This window comes from Chiloscyllium punctatum, chromosome 20, assembly GCF_047496795.1.
Source record: "Chiloscyllium punctatum isolate Juve2018m chromosome 20, sChiPun1.3, whole genome shotgun sequence".
Lineage (NCBI taxonomy): Eukaryota > Metazoa > Chordata > Chondrichthyes > Orectolobiformes > Hemiscylliidae > Chiloscyllium > Chiloscyllium punctatum.
Genome location: NC_092758.1, coordinates 11,576,563 through 11,597,325, shown reverse-complemented (window position 1 = coordinate 11,597,325; position 20,763 = coordinate 11,576,563). Strand labels below are relative to the sequence as shown.

The 20,763-nt window shown below is 44.7% G+C and overlaps 1 protein-coding gene across 3 annotated transcripts in view; it reads right to left on the bottom strand.

Moving 5' to 3' along the window:
- Positions 1–12,900: 12,900 nt before the first annotated feature.
- Positions 12,901–20,763, bottom strand: part of ndst1b (N-deacetylase/N-sulfotransferase (heparan glucosaminyl) 1b) — a 322,190-nt gene continuing 314,327 nt past the window's right edge. For all 3 annotated transcript variants that reach the window (XM_072590317.1, XM_072590316.1, XM_072590318.1), the window contains one exon: positions 12,901–17,938. In XM_072590317.1, coding sequence (XP_072446418.1) covers positions 17,819–17,938 — 120 coding nt within the window. In that variant the 3' untranslated portion in view covers positions 12,901–17,818. The remainder of the gene's footprint in view (positions 17,939–20,763) is intronic.

Below are 20,763 nucleotides of genomic sequence, written 5' to 3'. Positions count from 1 at the left end.
AGCTCAGTAGTAGCAATGTGTACCAACCACAAATTAAAAAGTGCTGGACAAACTCAGCAGGTCTGGTAACGGCTATGGATAGAAAACAGTGTTAGCATTTCGGATTCTGAGGAAGGGCCACTAGACCCGAAATGTCAACTCTGCATTCGCTCTACAGACGCTATCAGATCTGTTAAGTTTCTCCAGCAATTCTGATTTTTGTTTCTGATTTCCAATCTCCACAATTCTTTGGGGTTTTTTTTGTACTGTCCATGAGATGCACAATAAAAATTCATCCAGGTTCTTTTGACAGAATGTTCCATACTCATAATCACTTCCATCTGGAAGCACAACTTCTAGACAACTTCAGCATGATACTCATGTCCCCCTAGACATTAACAGCACAGAGGTGGAACGAGTGGAGAGTGTCAAGCTCCTGGGAGTGGTCATCCACAACAAGCTTTCTTGGACTCGTCATGTGGACGCACTGGTTACAAAGGCCCAACAACGTCTTTTTCCTCAGGCAGCTGAGGAAATTCGGCATGATGATGAATACCCTTGCCAACTTTTATAGGTGCGCTATCGAGATCATTCTGTCTGGATGTATCACTGGATTAGTGGTGCTGGAAGAGCACAGCAGTTCAGGCAGCATCCAACGAGCAGTGAAATCGACGTTCACACTAATCTAGTATTTGGTTTTCAGCATCTGCAGTCATTGTTTTCACCTGGATGTATCACTACCTGGTATGGCAACTGTACCATTCAAGATCAGAGACGGTTACAGAGAGTGGTGAACAATCACAAAGGCCAATGTCTCATCTACAGAATCCATCTACCAGACCCACTGTCAAGGAAAGGCTGCCAGCATTCTCAAAGATCCATCCCACCCTGGCAATGTTTTTCTATAAACTCTACTTTCGGGGAAAAGGTACAGAAGCCTAAACACATGCACCAGCTGGTTTGGTAACAGTTTCTACCCAACTGTTGTTAGAATACTGAATGGACTCACAAACTCCTAACAGTCGCCTGTACGTTTGTTTTTGTTTTTGCTGCTGTTTACCTATTATTTACTTATCTATTCTATTTAACTCTGTGATCTGCCTGTATTGCTCACAAGACAAAGCTCTTCACTGTGCCTCGGTATACGTGACAATAAATTCAATCCAGTTCAACACCAGCTGATACAGGGAAACAACATCACCCGCAAGTTTCCCTCTAAGCCGCATACTATCCCAATTTGGAAATTTGTTGCCTTTCCGCGAGTGTCGTTTAGTTAAAATCTTGAAATTCCCTTCTTGATGGCATTGTGGATATACCTACAGCAAATGGACTGCAGTGGTTCAGGAAGGCAGTATACCGCCACCTTCTCCAAGAAAAGTAGGGATTAGCAATAAATGCTGCCCAGGTAGCAACACCTGCAAATGAATTTAAAAATGTACATCTCCATGATTCTCTTTCTTCCTATCTCATTTTCCTCCTTTAAGACATCTCTTAAAAACCATCCTCTTTAACTAAGCTTCTGACCAAATACCTCCTCATGTCCTGCTGTCATACCTTATAGTACAACACTGAGGTGAAGCACATTGAGATAGTATTTGTAATACAATGAAATATCCCAATGTAAGAATCAATAAAATGTGGAGCAGGAAAAAACATAGGTCAAGCAGCATCAGAAGGTTGACATTTCGGGCAGAACCTTTCATTAGGACTGGGGAAGGGGAAGGGGACTGAGAAATAAATGAGGGTGTGGGGCTCAGGGAAAGGTAGATGGGATGGCGACACATGCATGCAGGTAGGAGGTGATTGAGATTGGGCAGTGGGAAGGGTGGAGCAGATAGGTGGGAAGGAAGATGGACAGCTTAGGGCAGGTTAAGGGGGCAGGGCAGAGAGGGAGGGCTGAGCCTGGGGTGAGGTATAAATTGTTATTGCACTGGGATGGCATAAAAATTAAATGTTTACCTTTTCTCAAGGTGTTGAGGTTTAAATTATAATAGCACACACTACATTTCAGAGCTTAAAATGTCATGTAATGCTTAAAGTGAGCAAATGGATATAAGATGATTGTGAACATTTCAGTCTCTGAGTACAGTCAGATTAGATCGTGAGAATCTCTTCCCCACGGCAGACGTGTCTAAGACCAGACAGCATAAGTTTAAGGTGAAGAACAAGTGGTTGAGAGGTATCTGAGAAAGAATTGTTTCACCCAGAAGTCAATGATAACCCTCAGGATATTGGTAATACAGAGCTTAATAACAGTAATGCCATTGAATGTTGGGGGCAGTAGTTATATTCAATGGTATTACCATCACTGAATCACTCATTATCAATATACTGGGAGTTACCATTGATCAGAAACTGAAGTACCATTGCTCAGTCATGCTGAAGGCTGAGATATGTCAGCAGGATGCAGGGTTGGAGAAGATTGCAGACATAAGGAGTTATAAATAATAAGAATCGACAGTTATGATGTCAATACTGAACATGAAAAGTGAAACAGAGTTAATGTTTCCAATCTGATATGACTTCTTCAGAACATTTGAAGCAGTGGTCAGCTTCAGAGCATGGCCTCACGGCTCCATTTCAATGACAAGCCCCTACTCCCAAACATCAAAACCCAAGCCCCATCTAATTGGCTTTGCTGTCCACAGAGCACATCCATTTTCTCCTGTTCACACATATCGCTTACAATTAATTTACACCTCTATCACTCCTCCATCCCCATTAGCACTCCTTTTTGTCTGTTGCTCATGGAACATTCAACATCTGGTCCACTCATGTCCCCTCCCCAGCTCTGTCGATAGCATTAAACCATCATCTTTCATCCCCTTTATGCTCAGAGGACGTCATACTGGACTTGAAAATATTAGCTCTGTTTCCCTCTCCACAGATGCTGCCAGATTTGCTGAGCTTTTTAGCACTACCTGCTTTTATGCTTACCCAGTGAAGAGCCATCTTTGCTTGACTTGTGTTCGCATGTTAGCCCCGGAAAGGGCAGCATTATTGTTGACTATGCCTTTCCATGTGATGTGAGAATGATTTGTAGGTACTGGAGATGGAAGTTATTGAGCCTTTGTTCTTGGTCAGTGTATGGAATTTAAGCTTCACAGTCTTACACCAAGGCACTGAGGGTACAGATAAGACCATAAGACATAGGTGCAGAAACAAGGCTGTGGGCGGCACGGTGGCACAGTGGTTAGCACTGCTGCCTCGCAGCGCCGGAGACCCGGGTTCAATTCCCGCCTCAGGCGACTGACTGTGTGGAGTTTGCACGTTCTCCCCGTGTCTGCGTGGGTTTCCTCCGGGTGCTCCGGTTTCCTCCCACAGTCCAAAGATGTGCAGGTCAGGTGAATTGGCCATGCTAAATTGCCCATAGTGTTAGGTAAGGGGTAAATGTAGATGTAGGGGTATGGGTGGGTTACGCTTCGGCGGGGCAGTGTGGACTTGTTGGGCCGAAGGGCCTGTTTCCACACTGTAAGTAATCTAATCTAAGGCCATTCAGCCCATCAACTCTGCTCTGCCATTCAATCATGGCTGATAAATTTCTCAACCTCATTTTTCCAATTTTTCCCCATAAGCCTTGATCCCCAAGAACCTAATAAGACCATAAAAGAGCTTATTGATGAGCACCTTGGCTCTGCACATACATTTGTTGTTTCTCCTTGATTTGGTGGCTGCCTTTACCAAGTGTGTGCTGAGCTCATCATCAAGAAACAGATTGCCTGCCAGTAGCAGAATTTGCAGGAGGTGTGTCTTTGAGTCTGATCATAGATAGGGACACAACACTCTCTGGCTTCATGAAAGCTGATGGGAAGGGAGAACATGAAACAGGCATGGGACAGATGAACTGAAGGCCTTTGCATATGGTCTTGGGAGGAAAGCCAATTCACAATCTAATAGGCCTTTTACTCACACATATTTCACAAGGATTATACACCCAGAGAATCTTGGTCATCATCTTCACCAACTGACCAGTGTACTGCAGTCACAAATCTGCTTCAGACAGCATCTTTCAAACCTCTGCCATCTAGAAGGACAAAGGCAGCAGTTACATGGAAACACTATTCCGCTGGAAGGTCCCCTCCAAACCACTCACCATTCTGTGTTGGAAATACATTGCCGTACCTTCACAGTTGCTGGGTTATAATCCTGGAACTCCCTTCCTAACAGTGTTGTTGGTGTACTTGCAACAAGTAGGATGCGCCAGTTCAAGAAGGCAAGGAGGATAACTAGGATGGACTTGATAAATGGTTCCCTTATGCCAGAAGGGCAAGTGATTACCCTGAGAAGAATTTAAAGAGTTAATCACAGAAAAGCTTTCTCTTCAAATAGACAAAGACTGCAATTTCCCCTCAGACGTGGTCAACGATGCTCTCCACTGCATCTCCTCCACTTCCCGCTCCTCCGCCCTTGAACCCTGCTCCTCCAATCACCACCAGGACAGAACCCCACGGTCCTCACCTACCACCCCACCAACCTCCAGATACATTGTATCATCCTTTGTCATTTCCGCTACCTCCAAACAGACCCCAACACCAAGGATATATTTCCCTCCCCTCCCCTACCAGCGTTCCAGAGAGACCACTCCCTCGTCAGGTCCACACACCCCACCAAGCCAACCTCCACTCCTGGCAGCTTCCCCTGCAACCGCAAGAAATGCAAAACTTGCGCCCACACCTCCCCCCTTACTTCCCTCCAAGGCCCCAAGGGATCCTTCCATATCTCACAAATTCACCTGCACCTCCACACATATCATTTACTGCATCCGCTGCACTCGATGTGGCCTCCTGTATATTGGGGAGACAGGCCGCCTACTTGCGGAACGTTTCAGAGAACATCTCTGGGACACCTGCACCAACCAACCCAACCACCCTGTGGCTGAACACTTCAACTCCCCCTCCCACTCCACCAAGGACATGCAGGTCCTTGGCCTCCTCCATCGCCAGGCCATAGCAACACGACGCCCTGGAGGAAGAGCGCCTCATCTTCCGCCTAGGAATGCTCCAACCACACAGGATGAATGCAGATTTCTCCAGCTTCCTCATTTCCCCTCCTCCCACCTTATCTCAGTCCCAACCCTCGAACTCAGCACCGCCTTCTTGACCTGCAATCTTCTTCCCAACCTCTCCGCCCAATCCCCTCTCCGGCCAATCACCCTCACTGTAACCTCCTTCCACCTATCGCATTCCCAATGCCCCTCCCCCAAGTCCCTCCTCCCTATCTTTTATCTTAGCCTGCTTGGCACACCCTTCTCATTCCTGAAGAAGGGCTTATGCCTGAAACGCCGATTCTCCTGCTCCTTGGATGCTGCCTGACCTGCTGCGCTTTTCCAGCAACACATTTTTCAGCTCTGATCCCCAACATCTGCAGTCCTCACTTTCTCCTCTTCAACTAGACAGTCAATGCCAAATATAACAAGGAACAATGTGCTACTTCTGATAAGAAGGCCAGCTGCAGACCTACAGTATTTTCATAGAATCCCTACAGTGTGGAAACAGGCTATTTAGCCCAACAACTCCACACTGACCCTCCGGATAGTAACCTACTCAGACCCATTCCCCTATCACTTGACACTTCCCCTGACTATTGCCACTAACCTACACACTCCTGAACACAATGGGCAATTTAGCATGGCCAACTCACCTAACCTGCATATCTTTGGACTGTGGGAGGAAACCCACACAGACACAGGGAGAATGTGCAAATTTCACACAGACAGTCGTCTGAGGCTGGAATCGAACCCAGGTCCCTGGCGCTGTGAGGCTGCAGTGCTAACCACTGAGCCACCGTGCTGCCCTAATTTGAATGAACAAATCTAAAGGATCAGCAACTATGTCACCCCACACACTTGAAGGATGGAAAATTATATAAGAATTCAACTCCAGGATTCCTTGGGGCCAGAACTCTGGAGAACAACACTGCACAAGGACTGAACTCCAGCCATATCCAGAGACAGATGTTGTTGGTTGGAATCAGAGCTAAATTCTACCATTAGTCTGGTAATAGCTAAGTTGAAATAAAAACATAAATTGCTGGAAAAGCTCAGGTCTGGCAGCATTTGCAGAGAGAAATCAGAATTAACTTTCTGGCTCCAATGACTCTTCTTCAGAACTGATGGCAGCTCGGAAAATGTTGGGTGTTATGTATAAGATAGGATGGGGAGAGGGGCTAAGGAGTAAATGATAGGTGGAATAGAGCCCAAAGAGAGACAACATTTGGATAGACAAAGGAGTAGGTATTGACTGGTCTAGGAGAATGAATAGCTGATAATGGGGACAATTTGCTACCAATGGATTGTGTGTAATAGCAGATCATGTGATAACAAGGTGGTAAAAACAATGACTGCAGATGCTGGAAAGCAAATACTGGATTAGTGGTGCTGGAAGAGCACAGCAGTTCAGGCAGCATCCAACAAGCAGCGAAATCAAAGGCCTGGTGTGTGGGGATGGGGTAAGGACATGGGAGAGGATATTTGAGTTCAGAAGGTTGTAGAGTTCTCAAGGAGAAAATGAGGTGCTGTTCTTCCAGTTTATGCCTGAGTCAGAGATGTTGGCCAGGGAACAAACTGGTGTCTTTAATCATTGAGGTGAGTTGTGAGGCTTAGCTTGAGGGGCCTTATTTAGTTGCTACCTGCAATAAAGTTTAAATAATTGCTATGTGTTTGATTATCTATAAGATTTCTTAATACGTATCTAAATTAGAGATAGCTTGTCGTAATTTACCCATAACAGGGCAATAAATGCTGGCCCAGCCAATAATGTCCACCTCCCATAAAATGAAGAAGAAGGGATAGGATAATGATCATGGTGATTCTTTCTGGAGAAGGGGCATAGAGGGTCATGTTGTCCTATCATAATCCATCATAAACTACAAATTTCAAATGCAGCTTGTAATTCTTTGTTCCAATCATTAAGTTAAATCCCACTCTAAAACTGTCCCTATTTCATAAACTTTATGTTCAGAGAAGCTTGTTTGTTAAGAAGTTGCTTTACATAGAATATCCTTTACTGCCATGAGTACTCAAGTCCAGGAGTACGATGGAAAGTTTGCAATGTCACCTCTCATGGAGCCATCTTAGGTACAAAGTACCTAGGTACAAAACTTAAATACAAAAAGGGGAATAAAAAAGAAGTTGCATTATCTTACAGTGATTCATAGTATAAGTTAGAAATAAGACATACCATATATACTCGAGTAAAGATCGATCTCATGTAAAAGGCTACCTATTATTGGCCAAAGAAAAATCTGGAAATTTCTGTTTCTCCTGTGTAAAAGTCAACCCTAGTTCTTCACAGATAACAGATCCACATTTCTGAGTCAAGGTATTATCCTGCACATAAATATTATGATGAGGAAATGATTTTTCTCGTTAGTTGGAAAATCTAAAACAACAGTAGATGAGAGAAAACAGAGGGAAATGGAAGAATTCGGCCGAAACATTTAAGATGCGTCAGAAGACAACCTCCCTTTGTGTTTCTTTTTTTTTATTCATTTAGAGATCAATTGGGCTTCTGCTAATGAAAAGGTATTTTGGAGTGTAGTGTGAATTTCAGCCCCTCAATGCACCACCATTCTGTCCCAAACGATTCAAAAGCTTTCATACATTTCAATAATGCATTTCACTTAAAATACCGCACAGAGTCAGGAGTGATACCAACTCTTATGTAACCCCAGTCTCTCCATACTCACTGAACTCCTTCATATTTAAGTGAATTCTAGTTGATCTCCAAAACTTGGATATCCCCATCAAAGTGGAGTGACCAGAACTGAGTACAAAACATCAGTTGATTCCTAACCAGTAGTTTATCAAAGTTTGAAAGGACTTCATCACTCTCGGCAAATAATGCTTGTTTTTTGTTTTTTGTCAACCCTTTAATGATGTGTCAAACTTGGAATGATTCTGCTTGGGGAAGCTACCTGGCTCATTATGGCTAATAGGTAAAAACAATGACTGCAGATGCTGGAAACCAGAGTCTAGATTAGAGTGGTGCTGGAAAAGCACAAGAGGTCAGGAAGCATCCAAGGATTTTCCTGCTCCTCGGATGCTGCCTGAACTGCTGTGCTTTTCCCGCACCACTCTAATCTAGACTCATTATGGCCAAAGTCTGGTGGCTACAAGAGCAGGTCAGAGGCTAGGAATGCTGCAGTGAGTAACTCACCTCCTGCCTCCCCAAAGCCTGTCCACCATCTACAAGGGTCGAAAAGTGTGGCATTGGAAAAGCCCAGCAGGTCAGTCAGCACTCCAACCTGCTGTACTTCTCCAGCACCACACCTTTTGACTCTGATCTGCAGTCATCATTTTCTTCACCATCTACAAGACACAATGTCAGGAGTGGGATGGAATACTTCCCACATGCCTGGATGGGTACAGCCCCAATAACACTCAAGAAGCTCGACACCATCCAGGACAAAGCAACCCGCTTGATTGGCATGACACCCACAAGCATAGACCCCCTCCACCACCCACGCTCAGGAGGAGCAGTTTATACTATCTACAAGATGCACTAGAAAAAAAATCACCAAAGATCCTCTCAGACAGCCCCTTCCAAACCCATGACAACTGTAGAGTAATAAGGTAGGGGAATGGGTCTGGGTGGGTTAATCTTTGGAGGGTCGGTGTGGACTTGTTGGGCCAAATGGCCTGTTTCCACACTGTTGGGATTCTATGATTCTATGAACTTCCATCTAGAAGGAAAAGGACAGCAGATACATGGGAACACCAGCACCTTTAAGATCCCCTCCAAGCCACTCACCAACCTGACTTGGAAATATATCACTGTTCCGTCACAATTCTGGAATTCCCTCCCAATGGGCATTGGGGGTCAACCCACAGCAGGTGAACTGCAGGGGTTGAAGAAAGCAGCTCACCACCACTTTCTCAAGGGGCAACTAGGGACAGCTAATAAATGCTGGATCAGCGAGCGATGCCCACATCCCACAAATGAATAAAAGAAATTGAATGACGGTATTCATTACTGCCACAGTCAAACTCAATCATGCCATTAGCTGGCAAGTACACATCTATCCTGCACAACAAGTCTGACAATGCTGTGGCTTTCAAGAGATTATTCAGTCCTGGTTTTGTTTTGACGCGAGGTTGTAAATTAGCAGTGCCGAGCTATCTCTGAGAAAGTAAACAGCTTATGAGACCTTGGGAGTGGGAACAATGGAAGCAGACTGGGTGTAGCCAGCTCTCATAAACCAGACTTTCCAATTTCCTTTAGTTTTTATCGTTAGCTATTGGGATCTCATGAGTTGGCAGCTTTAGTGAATGTCTCCTGGCTGCTACTCTCTCTCAATTTTCTCTTGACTTTTTCTCTTCCTGCATTGGAGATCTACATGCGAGAATCTGTGTCTGAATTTGCCCTTTGCCAAGGGTGTGTTTATGGGATGTTACCGAATTGGAACAGTTAATTAGTAATAGATAGTGTATCTATCATTCTGTTAAGCTTTCCATTAGAGTTAAGTTATTCTAAATCCCTCTTTCTTTGGTTGTATTTTATCAACAGTGTTTAAATAAATTGTGTTTGGCTTAACGTCGATTAGTTTGACCAGTCACATTTCATCAAGGAGAAAGAACAAAGAAAGTTTACAGCCCAGAAGCAGGCCCTTCGGCCCTCCAAGCCGGAGCTGATCCAAATCCACTCTCTAAACCTATACCCTATTCCTAAGAATCTGTATCCCTCTGCTCCCCACCTACTCATGCATTTATCCAGACGCATCTTAAATGAATCTACCGTGCCTGCCCCTACCACCTCTTCCAGACATCCCCCACCCTCTGTGTGAAGTACTTGCCACGTGTTTCCTCCTTAAACTTTCCACCTCTCACCTTGAAAGCATGACCTCTCGTTATTGAATCATTCACCCTGGGAAAAAGCTTGTCTATCCACCCTGTCTATACCCTTCATGATTTTGTAGGCCTCAATCAGGTCCCCCCTCAATCTCCCTTTTATCTAATGAAAACAATCCCGTCCTACTCAATCTCTCTTCATAGCTAGCACCTTCCATACCAGGCAACATCCTCTTAAACCTTCTCTGCACCCTCTCCAAAGCGTCCACATCCTTTTGGTAATGTGGCGCCCAGAACCGTACACAGTATTCTAAATGCGGCTGAACCAAAGTCTTGTACAATTTTAACGTGACCTGCCAGCTCTTATACTCAATACCCCATCAGGAACAGACACTTTACAATTACCTTTAAAATAAGAAAAAGTTAAGGTCTACGCTACCTTCTTAAAATGTTCTAGTCTGGTCCATATCACCAAGAGAATGGTGGGGTGGGTGGTGCGATGTAAGAGTGATGTGGCGGGGATTGGGCTAAAGTGTTGGGAATTAAAACCCCATCACATTTGGCTCTCACAGTCTGGAATCCATCAATGGGATCCTTCTCTCATTCAGACACAGATAAGGTCGATCTTCCAGCAAAGGCCAGAGATAAACACACGCTGGAATTCAGAAATAAACACAAAGTGCTGGAGAAACGCAACAAGTTTGGCAGTATGTGCGGAGAGAGAAACAGATTCGACTATTCTTCAGAACTGAGGCCAGAAATAAAGCCGAGGATCTTCTGACCCCAAATTTAATGACTCTCCTTCTGGTATAATGGCCTTCCCTTGTGCTGTACCATTCTCTGTAGCTTTGAAGGCAGAATGGTTATCTCAGTTGGCTGGATGGCTTGTTTGTGATGTCATGAAGGACTCTTATTCTGAACCTCTCCCCTCCCCTGAGGTGTGGTGACCGTCAGCTTAAACCTGAAGCAGGAGCCCAGGGGAGCATCAGCAAGGGAGGAGCAACCCGTGGGAGAAAGTGAGGATTGCTGATGCTGGAGGTCAGAGTCAAAAAGGGTGGTGCTGAAAAAGCACAGCCGCTCAGGCAGCTTTTGAGGAGAATCGACATTTTGAGCATAAGCTCTTCATCAGCAATGTGGGAGAGGCCTAAGAGGGCTGAGATATAAATGTGAGGGGGGGGGGGGGGGGGGGCTAGGGGTAAGGTAGCTGGAAATACAATAGGTATATGAAGGTGGGGCGACATGGTGGCTCAATGGTTAGCACTGTTGCCTCACAAACAAGGGACCTTGGTTCAATTCCTGCCTCAGGCGACTCCCTGTGTGGAGTTTGCACATTCCCTCCATGTCTGCGTGCTGGGTGCTCTGGTTTCTTCCCACAATCCAAAGATGTGCAGGTTAGGGTGAATTGGCTATGCTAAATTGCCCATCGTGTTCAGGGCTGTGTGGGTTAGGTGTATTAGTCAGGGTTAAATGTTGGGGAATGGGTCTAGGTGCGTTACTCTTTGGAGGGTCGGTGTGGACTTGTTGGGCCAAAGGGCCTGTTTCCACACTGGAGGGATTCTATACCTAATGGTGATAGGTCCGAGAGGAGGGTGGAGCCGGTGGGAAAGAAAATGGACAGGTAGGACAGTCAAGTGGACGGTGCCGAGTAGGAGGGTTGGATCTGGGATAGGTGGGGGAAGGGGAGATGAGGCAACTGGTGAAATCAACATTGATCCTGTGTGCTTGAAGGGTTCTGAGATAAGGTGGGGAAAGATAAGGAATCTGTCCATGGTCTCGTCGGATAATGACAACTTTACTTTTAACTTAGTGGTGTATTGCATGGTGCATTTAATCAGCAAGACAGCTGGAGAGCTGTTAACATTGTATTGGAAACTGATTAGATTAGATTCCCTACAGTGTGGAAACAGGCCCTTCGGACGTGGAGGAAATGTCCAGATTAATGTTTTTTTCTTGGCACAAAGGAAACTGAGGAGAGATTTAACTAAAGTGTGTAAAATTATGAGAGCTGTCAATATAGTGGATAGTAAAGACCATTCTCCTTAAGTGGGAAGTCATAAATGAAGGAGACATAAAGTAATTGGTAAAATGATTTTTAAAAATTCATTCACAGGGTGAGGGTGTCACAGAGGGTAGTTTAGAGTCAGCGACATCACTGTGGGTCTGGAGTCACATGTAGGTCAGACCAGGTAAGGATGGCTGTTTCCTTCCTAAGAGGATATTGGTGAACCAGACAATCAACAATGGTTCAATGAGGTAAAAACAATGACTGCAGATGCTGGAAACCAGATTCTGGATTAGTGGTGCTGGAAGAGCACAGCAGTTCAGGCAGCATCCGAGGAGCAATTAGACTCTTAATTCCAGATAGTTATTGAATTCAAATTTCACCTTCTGCTTGTGGTAGGATTTGAGCCCATGTCCCCAGAACATCACCTGGATCTCTGGATGATTGATGAAGAGCTTATGCTCAAAACATTGACTCTCCTGTTTCTTGGATGCTGCCTGACAGGCTATGCTTTTCCAGCACCACACTTTTTGACTATAGATTAACAGTCCAGTGATAATAGATCAAGGTCAACACCTTCCCATTCAATGGGAGTTGAGGTGAATTTGTTTCACCGAAATGAGTCTGTAATTCACTGCCTGAAAGAGTGATAGCTACAGCCAACAGATTAAAAAAAATGCAAGGTGTGCACTTGAAGTGCTTTAGCCCAAAGAACCAGGGACAAAGTAGGGCGAGGCTGGGTCGATCTTTATCGGCTGCCCCAGATATAATGGGTTGAATGGTCTCCTTCTGCACGCCATACTTTTTCTTTGAAGTTCTTGCAACATCCTGTCCAATATTTCTGCCTGTAAGACAGTGTCACTAAAAACAAATTATCTGGTCATTATCTGAGTGTAGGAGCTAGCTGTGAGTAAATTGGCTGACGAATTTCCTTCATTACATTCCTTCATTGAACTTCAAAAGTACTTCACTTGCTTGAAAGGACTCTGGAACATCTCAAAGGCATGACTGAAATGCAAAGAGTTTCTCGACTGACCATTTTGTTATTGTTGGACCTTCGCTGCTGATGCTAAAGGTACAGAGTGTGGACCCAGAGGCTGTAAGAAGGAACAACCTCAAAACACAAAGGATGTCAAGTTTTCAGAAGGTTACGTGTTTATCTACGCTGCCTCCACGTTACAACTGGATGTGACAGCAGGAAATGCAATACTGACAGTTTTACAAAAAGAATGAACATTTTTATATATTTATAAAAACACTTTTCAAGATCAGAGAGTGGCCACATGAATGAGAACACAAATTCCATGTTAATTCCACAACGTAACAAAACTGAACCGTGATTGTTTACAGTGGTCACTTGGTCCATGTGCTTTATAAACTTTGCAGTCTGGGCCACTCAGAAATTGCACGCTGTTCACCAACACAGAAATGCCATGAATCCCTACGGATTCTTTATATTCGAGGAGCCCTGGCCTTCTGCTTCACGGGCCTGTTCAAAATGCAAGGCATTCTACGGCAAAAAACAAATGCGATTGTATTCCCTTGGAATTTCTGCAGTTTCTGAAAGTGAGGTGTCCTGGATGGAGGTCTATTGGAACAGCACCTCAGGAGCATGACTCAGCAACAGTGCAACAAATGATGGATGTAGACACGTACTGAGCATGTGCACCCACCAGTTGCCAGTGAAAGGGTCATAGTGTCTTCACCACAGGATTTCCTGGTTGGAAAGCCAACAGGAAATGAACAGCCGACCGTACCCATCCCACTGCCTCCTTCAAAGCAGAAAAACCAGCACCGTTCTTTCTACCCACCTGTGCTTTCCCTTGGCCGAACCGAAACAATGCGACAGGTGTCCAAATGGAACACAAATCTAGACGTTTGGAGCATTGGGAATAAGAAAAAGTTGCTTTGGGTGTCTCAAACACACAGTTCAATGTTGAACTGTCAAAGCCCCATGGCTTTTCCCTATAGGGGCAGGTCTCACAGCTGGGAACAGGAGAACTAGGAGCAGCTTGGCTCAGTGGTTAGCACTGCTGCCTCACAGCACCAAGGTCCGAGTTTGATACCATCCTTGGGTGACTGTCTGTGTGGAGTTTGCATGTTCCCCCGATGTCTGCGTGGGTTTCCTCCGGGTTCTCTAGTTTTCTCATGTAGTCGGATTTAAGGTGATGGGGAAAGATTTAAAAGGGACCTAAGGGATAACCTTTTAACACAGAGGGTGGTGCGTGTACAGCAAGAGCTGCCAGAGGAAGTAGTGGAGGCTGGTACCATTATAGAATTTAAAAGGCACCTGAATGGGTAGATGAATAGGAAGGATTTAGAGGGATATGGGCCAAATGGGATTAGATTTATTTAGGATATCTGGCCTGCATGGATAACTTGGACCAAAGAGTTTATTTCCGTGCTGTACATACCTATGACTCTGTGCATGTTAGATGGATTGGCCATGCTAAAATTGCCTTGTAGTGTCCTGGGATGTACATGCTCCTTGGATTAGCCACTCCTTGCTGTTTTATGAGGAGAGGGTGGGTTGGGTGGAGGGGTTGGCTCTGGGTGGGATGCTCTTCAGAGAGTCAGTCCTATCTCAATGGCCTCTTTCTACACGGTAGGGATTCTAATTCAGCCCCTCGATCCAATTCCACCCTCTGATATGTTCTGAGCTGATCTCATCTCGGCCTCGACTGCACTTCCCTGGCCACTCTCTTCCAATCCCTTACCAATGAGACAGGATGGCATGGTGGAAATAATCTCTTGCAACCCCAGCCTCAGCTGTTGCTGTTACAATTGCAGAGAGTCTGCACGTAGCTACAACTGTTCCAGTTTCTGGCTGTAAGAAAGAAAACCCCAACAGCTGCCAACGCAATGGAAACCCAAAGCACCCATACAGTAGTCCAAGGCAAGTTTGTTGCACATTACAGTCAACCAGTGTAAACTATGACATTAAATTAAATACACAAGAAGCAGTCTGTCCCATATAAAAAGAACCAAAACACAGTTTAAACTTCAGTTATACAGTTTCAGATTCCAATTATAAGACCGTTAATGTTACAGCTGGTGAGTAAATTACAGGATATTTACAGATTTAAACACTTTAAGTTAATAAATTATGATAATCGTGATTTTCTAAAAGTTTTCAAACAGATGTAAACTTCACATTTGATGTAATGCTGAATGGTGGAAGGTTTATGATCTATTTACACAGAGATGCCACTCATCGATGAACAGTAGAGACAAAGAGATCTTGCTTTTCCATACACAGCTGACACAAAGGGAATCCAGGAACAGGTAACACGGTTTATTGCCGAGAAGTAACTGCAAGTTAATAATTCAAAATATCAGTTTTGAATCATTAAAAGGGATACTCTGGGAGAGGAAAACAGTCCGGTTCTGCAGCGTATCCTCAGATACAATCCTTCAAAAAGTAAAGCTTTTAAATACCAGGTACTTTTGAGTTGGACAGACCTCCAATTTGCAAAATTTGACAGCTAAACCTCTACTGTTTGCACCCTGAATGTCTGGATTTCTACATTTCCACTTTGGGTTTCAACAGGGTAAAACCTTGTAATCATTGCATTTCCCTCTCACATCAATCTTCCATCTGGCTAATCTCAATGCCCAAGAATAGTTCAATCCAATTTCCACTGTATTATTCTGATGCTGAGAGCATTGCTGTACCCATAACCAAGGATTGTCTGCCCGCCATTGTCTTACTCACAGAGATCCAGCTGTACTTTACAAGATCAAATGGAGTTTGTTCGTCACTTGACACACATCATCCAAAAAAACCAATGAAAGTAGAGAGTCCAGAGTCAAAAAAGCAATAGGTGGTATTCGCAAAATGGTACATCTTTACTTGGAGACTATTTGGTCCCCATTTAGAAGTCTCTATATTAAATGTTTCTCAGGGATCCTCTTGCTCAATGAACAATTAAAAGGTTGCAAGTGATGAACAGCTCAGTACAATACTTTGTGGAATTTGTTGTGCAATGTTTCCTCGAAGATCGAGATTCCAGTTGGGTTTTCTGCAGTGTCTGGGTTCATTTGTGTTCAACCTAGACAACGTTTAACAAATGGCAATTCAGTCCTTTCAGCCCCAAATCAGCAAGTGATTGAACTAATCTATTGCACTGTGATACACTCTAAACACCAGCCAGAATCTACAGCTTGCTGTAGGAAAGAGGTTGGGAAACTTGAAAGGGTTCAGAAAAGGTTTACAAGGATGTTGCCAGGGTTGGAGGGTTTGAGCTACAGGGAGAGGCTGAACAGGCTGGGGCTGTTTTCCCTGGAGCGTTGGAGGCTGAGGGATGACTTTACAGAGGTTTATAAAATCATGAGGGGCATGGATAGGATAAATAGGCAAAGTCATTTCCCCAGGGGAGGGGAGTCCAAACCTAGAGGACATAGTTTTAGGGTGAGACAAGAAAGCTTTAAAAGGGACCTGAGGGGAAGAAGGTGGGGTGTGTGCCTGGAACAAGGTGCCAGAGAAAGTGCTGGAGGCTGGTACAATTTAAAAGGCTTCTGGATGGGTATATGAATAGGAAGGGCTTGGAGGGTTTTCAGCCAAGTGCTGGCAAATGGGACTAGATTAGGTTGGGATATCTGGTTGATATGGACAAGCTGGAGCGAAGTGACAGTTTCTATGCTGTTTAACTCTCCAACTCTTTGACTAAGAGTGGAGAACGCATCCAATGAAATGTGATGGCCTAATGGTATTATCGCTAGACCATTAATCCAGAGATCCAGGTAATGTTCTGCAGATCCGGATTCAAATCCCACCATTGGCAAATGATGGATATTGAATTTAATCGAAACCTGGAATTATTAGTATAACGGTGAACACAAAGCCATTGTTAGGAAAATCTATCTGGTTCATGAATGCCCTTCTGGGAACTGAAATTGTCATGCTTACATGGTCTGCCCTCCAACTCCACATCAATGTAGTTGACTCTTAATAGCCCTTTAGCCAATTAGGGATGGACAAGAATCGTTAGCCTAGCCCATGCTGCATGAAAGAATATAGAGACACGATATAATTACATGTACCAGCCTTCAATGTACTGGAAACTTGAATTGTATCCATTGTAATTAAGCAGTACCCTACCCTAGGGTTGCCAATGTGGCCAACTGAACTTGTACCATTTCGAACAGCGTTCTGTGAAAGTGTTTGTATAGAAAAGTGATGTGCCCCTTAATAAATGTAATCCAGAGGCAAGGAAAGGGGAGGGGGGGGGGTGGCTTTCTGCTTAGACATCATCTACAAAGTAGGACAACGTGGTCATTCTGAATTGCTTCTTTATGCAAGTCTGGTCGTACTGCGCAAAAGTGACCATCTTATTTGCTGGTCTTTGATGGAAGGAGCTGGCTTCTAGTCCGGTTCAACTGACTGCCAGCTTTGTGCTGTTTGGTAGAAGCTGTGTTCAATTGTGTCTTGAAGAAAACCCAGTGAACTATTCAATACCAAAGCTCCCAAGAGAACCAGTCAAAAGCAACTCTCAGAAGGTGCTGTCTTTCTGAGCCCATTTGTTGAGTTGAATGACAGAGACCTCCCTTCCAACATCCTATTCCTTGTGACTGTTGTGAGGAAGAGTTCAACACTTTGTGATCATAAAAATCAGAGACCAACCTCTCCTGAGAGCTGGTGGAAGCTGAGTAACGGTTCTGTGCTGCAGCACTTCAGGAGGAGTCAATATAGGTTTGGCCTGAACTCCAACTATGCCTTGAGGAACCAATTATTGCTAACAGTCTTCACTCCCTTCTGCTCCTCCTGGGGAAGCTGCCACAGCCCCGAGATGAAAATAAACAATGCTCTTCACGAGCTTCCAGTCAGCGCTTAACTAACAAGTATAGGTCTCCCCGCAGGGCTAATAAACCATCAGCAATGCTGAATGCTTCAACTGTCTCTGGAGACCCAATCAGTGCTTAGAAGGATGAGGAATCGACCAGGCCTTTAACAAATGAATGACAATGAGACAGAAATGCTGGCTTGATCTCCGAGAAGAGCCGCTGGAAGCACAGATGCACAACTTTGTCCTTTGTTTCCTGGCGTACAGCTACCTGTTGTTCTGAAGTTCCTCTCTCAGCCACGTGGGTAGGCTCTGTCCCAGTTTATACAACAGCTTTGAAAGCTCGATGTTGGAATCTCTGTAGTACTCGCGTAAAAAAGCTCGCGACTGTGGAAGAAATAAAAATCCAATCATTGTTGTGTTGTGGCCAGACCCAACCCCCTCAAAATATCAAGATTCTAGCTTTTCCTTATTTTCAAGGGAAATGTAAGGTGTTGAGTTCCAGATGCAAGTTGAATGGTCAAAACCCAGATGTGAAGCAAATCACACTTTATTCATCAGCTAAAGTTAAAATACAAGGAAAGAAAGAAGGTATTGGAATGACTGGCAAACTTAACAGAACTGTAGAGTCATAGAGATGTACAGCATGGAAACAGACCCTTCGGTCCAACCCGTCCATGCTGATCAGATATCCCAACCCAATCTAGTCCCACCTGCCAGCACCCAGCCCATATCCCTCCAAACCCTTCCTATTCACATACCCATCCAAAACAATGCAACAGCATATAAAACAGTAATTGCTGCTCCTAAAATTCAAGGAAATCACCTCCAGCACCTAAATTACCTCAAAAAGAAGCAGCTGTTACAGCCAGAAATTTTTCCCGTCCTCCATTTTGGATTACCCAGAATCCTTACATACAGTAACTATTACCAATTAACTCAGTAAGGCGTTCAACAAGGTTCCCCATGGGAGACTGATTAGCAAGGTTAGATCTCATGGAATACAGGGAGAACTAGCCATTTGGCTCAAAGGTAGAAGACAGAGGGTGGTGGTGGAGGGTTGTTTTTCAGACTGGAGGCCTGTGACCAGTGGAGTGCCACAAGGATCGGTGCTGGGGTCCTCTACTTTTTATCATTTACATAAATGATTTGGATGCGAGCATAAGAGGTATAGTTAGTAAGTTTGCAGATGACACCAAAATTGGAGGTGTAGTGGACAGCGAAGAGGGTTACCTCAGATTACAACAGGATCTGGACCAAATGGGCCAATGGGCTGAGGAGTGGCAGATGGAGTTTAAGTCAGATAAATGTGAGGTGCTGCATTTTGGAAAAGCAAATCTTAGCAGGACTTTTCACCTAATGGTAAGGTCCTCTGGAGTGTTGCTGAACAAAGAGACCTTGGAGTGCAGGTTCATCGCTCCTTGAAAGTGGAATCACAGGTAGATAGGATAGTGAAGGCGGTGTTTGGTATGCTTTCCTTTATTGGTCAGAGTATTGAGTACAGGAGGTGGGAGGTCATGTTGATGCTGTACAGGACATTGGTTAGACAACTGTTGGAATATTGCGTGCAATTCTGGTCTCCTTCCTATTGGAAAGATGTGAAACTTGAAAGGGTTCAGAAAAGATTTACAAGGATGTTGCCAGGGTTGGAGGAACTGAGCGACAGGGACAGGCTGAACAGGCTGGGGCTGTTTTCCCTGGAATGTCGGAGGCTGAGGGATAACCTTATAGAGATTTATAAAATTATGAGGGGCATGGATAAGATAAATAGGCAAAGTCTTTTCCCTAGGGCCGGGGAATCCAGAACTAGAGGGCATAGGTTTTGGGTGAGAGGGGAAAGATATAAAAGAGACCTAAGGGGCAACTTTTTTCATGCAGAGGGTGGTACGTGTATGGAATGAGCTGCCAGAGGATGTGGTGGAGGCTGGTACAATTGCAACATTTAAGAGGCATTTGGATGGGTATATGAATAGGAAGGGTTTGGAGGGATATGGGCCGGGTGCTAGCAGGTGGGACTAGATTGGGTTCGGATACCTGGTCGGCATGGACGGGTTGGACCGAAGGGTCTGTTTCCATGCTGTACATCTCTATGACTCTATAACAGTTCCAATACTGTAACACCCCATAAATACATCCTTAGCAAAAGGCACAGTCAGAAAACAGATAGTCTCATATACAATTCCCATAGCAGGGACAGAAATCTCAGCTTTCGGCTGTAAACGAGTGAGCAAAAAAATAACTTGCACCTCTTCCAGACCCCAACAGCAATTGCTGAAAGCTCAAACTAAAACTCCCTGATTCTGTGGGTGGGAGCTTGTCCACACCCATTCAGGCTGCCTCTGTTGTTCCAACCTTTAAAAAGTAAACCACCCGAGGCTTCATCCACCTCTGCCTTAAAACCTCTCTTCAAAAAAATCCAAGACAAAATTGTCGCCATCAAGACTTGGATGTGCAACTGAATAGAGCTTTAAGTGGAAACTGATACTGCATTAACAGACAGGGCAGTGTGGTGGCACCTTGCACAACAGATCGGGAAATGAAATCACTGAGGTAACTAGATCATGGGGCAGTCCAACCAATATCTAACACCGATAGCTTGTATATGTTCCTCCATAGGTCCACCTAGTTTTATTGCTTCATGGTGTGTGGGTATTGCTGGCTGGGGCAGCATTTATTGCCCATCCCTAATTGCCCTGGAGAAGCTGGTGATCAATAACCTTCTTGACCCCGGGGACCCCTCAGCTTGCAGGGATACCCACAGAGCCATCAGTGAGGGATTTCTGGGACTTTGACCTCGAGACAGTGAAGGAACAGTGATATCGTTCCAAGTCAGGACGGTAAGTGATTTGGAGGGGAACCTGTGGGTGGTGCTGCTCCCACGGCCTTCCACATGGTAGTGGTTGCAGGTTTGGAAGCTATTAGCTATGGACACTTTGTGAGTTTCCACCGTGCATCCTGAAGATGGTACACACTGCTTCTGCTGTGTGTCAGTGGAGTAGAAAGCAAATGTTTGTGGACGTAGTGCCAGTCAAGAGGATTGCTTCGTGCTGGATGGTGTTAACCTTCTTGAGAGTTGTTGGGGCTGCAATCATCCAGGCAAGTGGGGAGTATTCCATTACACTCCTGACTTGGGCCTTATCGATGCTGGACTTTGGGGATTAGGAGGTGAGTTACTCACCACAGCATTCCTAGTCTCTGACCTGCTCTTGGAG